Consider the following 3,280-nt stretch of genomic DNA (forward strand, 5'->3'; position numbering starts at 1 on the left):
ACCTAATTAAATTCTATAAATTGGACTTAATAAGGCTCAATAAAGTCATATTACAGTTAATAAATTGTTAATATAAACAAATTAAAAGGTGAAAGACCTTTGCTCTGTTTATAACAGCACATATAAAGTTTTATATGGATTCTTTATTAAATTTTTATAAAGAATTTATAAAACTTTTATTAAATTCCTTATTTGGAACATATTAATTTTTTTTTCACGGGTAATAATATCTAAATGTCCAGAATAAATTGCGATTCAATTTCTCTTAATTATTAACAAATGATAAAATTCAATTCATATTTTGAAAGATCTATATTTTACTGAGATAAATAATTTGGTTCCCCAGAAGACAACGTTGCCATGAATTGCGATTACAACGGCGTGCCAAGTCAAGATCTTGCAAAGGCCCGTATCCTCTTTCCGACCATCGCGTCCGTAATCGGACGTAGCAGCCGCGCGCTGGTAACCCTACGCGCAAATTTCTACGAGCTCGGTGGAAATTCCTTGAATTCCATTTACACCGTCACCAAGTTAAGAGATCAAGGCTATCAGATTGGCATCACGGATTTTATCACAGCGAAAAATTTAGGGGAAACGTTAGACAGGATGAAGCTTATATCGTCAGACGAGGAGCCCCTGAACGAAGTCATCGACCAGAAGTCGTACGTCTTTGAATTGTTAAACGATTGCCACAAGGAGGACGCGATCGAGTAAGTGTTGCGCAAAAGTGAGAGCTTTAAGGGGATGCTGGAGTGATTCTGCACTTTTGCACCTTTCTAACCTAGAAACTCTCAGTTCGCGGAAACACTTGTGTGATATACAAATTAAATGACTTACGCGTACAGATCGAAAACAGCTTGCTATTCCGGCTAAATGAAAGAACAATATGGCATCACTGAAACTAAGTTTGTAAGTCTAATAAGAAATAATAGTGAGCAACACATACATATACAGTACATGTGGTATGTGTGTTGCTCGCTATTAATTTTTATTAGACTTACAAACTTAGTTTCAGTGATGCCACATTGTTCTTTCATTTAGCCGGAATAGCCAGCTGCTTTCAATCTGTACACGTGAGCCATTTAATTTGTATATTACACAAATGTTTCCACGAAACAGGCAGTTTTAAGTGCAAAAGGTGCAAAAGTGCACAATCACTCCAGCATCCCCTTAACAGTCGCTATCGTATACGCGTGAAACAGTCAGTGGAAACATTTATTTAAATTTGCAGAATAGTCACGGAGAGCTTTTACGCGAAAGCCGATTTGGAGCAGTGGTTAATGCCGGACATAACGAGAGCCGATTACCGGGAGCTAATGGAGAATATGTGGGAACCCCTTGTGGAGAAGAATCTCAGTTTCGTGATCAAGTCGGCGCAGAATGGCAAAACAATCGGGGTTACGCTCAACTTTGATCTTTGGGACGAGCCCGAGCTGATACTAAAATCTAAGTTGATGATCACTTTCGACTTCCTCGAGTATCTGGAGGGACCGATCAGAGAGTACAAATTACCGAAGGGCAAAGGCAAGATCATTCACAATTACATGATGGCGACGGGCATCGACTTGAATCCCGTGGAAAATGTACTTGTGATAAGGCAAATGGAAGAATACTGTTTGCAACTTGCCAAGCGAAAAGAGTACAGTGGAATTTTCACCACCAACACCAGTCCACTCACACAGGTAAGCGACAAACTTAATCTTTTCATAATTTGACTATACGTCCCTAACGGAAAAAATGTCTATAAATAACCACAAATGTCTATAAATAACTGCAAAAATTGACTTGAAATAGAAAGCAGAAATTTTTATATCTTCGTTGAAACATTAATTTTTTGCAAAAGTATCTACGAAATAGCACCACAAATTACAATGTTCTCAAGTCAAGAAATTATTACAAGTAGTTTTTCATGAAAATGTACAATTTTGTAAAAATCAGTACAAAACTTTACTAGTTTGAGAAACAACAAAATCTTAAAGAATTAAAACATCTGCTTGCCTGTAGAATATTACAAAATTAACAAAATTGTTCCAATTCTAGCATTTTTATGTTGATTTTTATAACATCTTTTACGTAGAATTTCTTAGATTCGTGCAGTTATATTTTATAGTTTTGTAGAATTTTGTAGAATTATTTCCGGTAAGGGTACAGAAATTTTTCTAAAACTTTATCCTGAAAATCGTGTAATCGCGGGACAATATGGCATTTCAAAACATTTTATGAGAGTTTCTCGAAATTTTACCATACATTCTACTAGTAATTACTGTTAGTAGGTATACATTTTACTAGTAGATTGTATGGTAAAATTTCAAAAAACTCTCATATACAGTTCAAATTGCCACATTGTCCTACGAGATTACATTTAAGAGAAAAGTCTCTCTCTGTGTAATAGCATAGAAACGTGTCACATGAACACGTGCTTTTGCAAAATTCTTAACCCATATTTTTTAAACTTTATACGCAGCAACTTGGCACGGATGTGTACGATTACGAAACAATGCTGGTGTACCAAGTCAACAGGTACGAGACGCCCGATGGAAATAAACCCTTCGGCAAAGCTCCTGATAGCCAAGTGGCAATTTGCTCATTGAAGATGATCAACTAGAACGACTTTATAAATATATACCTACATTGAGCATAATAATAGTCAATAGTGAAAACAAAGTATTACTACCCAATAGTGTAAGTGTAAGCGTTAATTGCGATCTTTCATCGATGCATCTGTGATCATTAATAATTCGTAATAATACATCGCCACGACAAAACTACTTTTCATATCGCACTGTTATTTTTTATCAATGATGCAAGCGACAGAAACCATATAATCGCACGATACAGTAACTGAACGGTCATCCACGTTAATGATTACTTTTTTTAAATTATTTCTCACTAGTTTCGTAGGCTAAAACTGTTTATGATTATTCACTCCAGCCTAAGGATCTTAACTATTTATTGATATTCGCGAGTAAAAACATGATATAATTTTTTATTTTAGCAAAAAAAGACGTGCAAAAAAATATCTTAATTAAACTTCAGAGCAGGCTCATTGTAAAAATTGTTTCCGAGTTTGCAATCTCTTGTAGCATATTGTTAATGTTTTATTTCATTGTGGTAATTATCCTCTGAGTGAAAAGTATTAGGCAAAAAGTGATTCAAGTAAAAGATATATTATAAAAGAAGCAATAAGGCTAAATTATTAAGTATTCCTCAACGTAATGTTATTAAATTATTTAGATTACAGAGTCCCCATTCTTCGATACACCATAGTAATGTAAAACAC

At 34.8% G+C, this 3,280-nt stretch overlaps 1 protein-coding gene across 1 annotated transcript; it reads left to right on the top strand.

Moving 5' to 3' along the window:
* Nucleotides 1–326: 326 nt before the first annotated feature.
* LOC105568061 lies at nucleotides 327–2,664 on the top strand. Its single transcript, XM_012023435.1, has 3 exons — nucleotides 327–710; nucleotides 1,232–1,682; nucleotides 2,465–2,664. The coding sequence occupies exons 1-3, from the start codon at nucleotides 361–363 to the stop codon at nucleotides 2,603–2,605; spliced, it is 942 nt and encodes a 313-aa protein (XP_011878825.1). The 5' UTR covers nucleotides 327–360; the 3' UTR covers nucleotides 2,606–2,664.
* The last annotated feature ends 616 nt before the right edge of the window (nucleotides 2,665–3,280 follow it).

The sequence above is a fragment of the Vollenhovia emeryi genome, unplaced genomic scaffold (genome assembly GCF_000949405.1).
Source record: "Vollenhovia emeryi isolate VEMERY1.0 unplaced genomic scaffold, V.emery_V1.0 DF942664.1, whole genome shotgun sequence".
NCBI lineage: Eukaryota > Metazoa > Arthropoda > Insecta > Hymenoptera > Formicidae > Vollenhovia > Vollenhovia emeryi.

Bases quoted from the DNA above. Each gene is read 5' to 3' on its own strand.
- LOC105568061 (XM_012023435.1), top strand. From the start codon at position 361: ATGAATTGCGATTACAACGGCGTGCCAAGTCAAGATCTTGCAAAGGCC. The intron at 711-1,231 runs GTAAGTGTTGCG...TTAAATTTGCAG, and splicing joins CACAAGGAGGACGCGATCGA to AATAGTCACGGAGAGCTTTT. The intron at 1,683-2,464 runs GTAAGCGACAAA...CTTTATACGCAG, and splicing joins ACACCAGTCCACTCACACAG to CAACTTGGCACGGATGTGTA.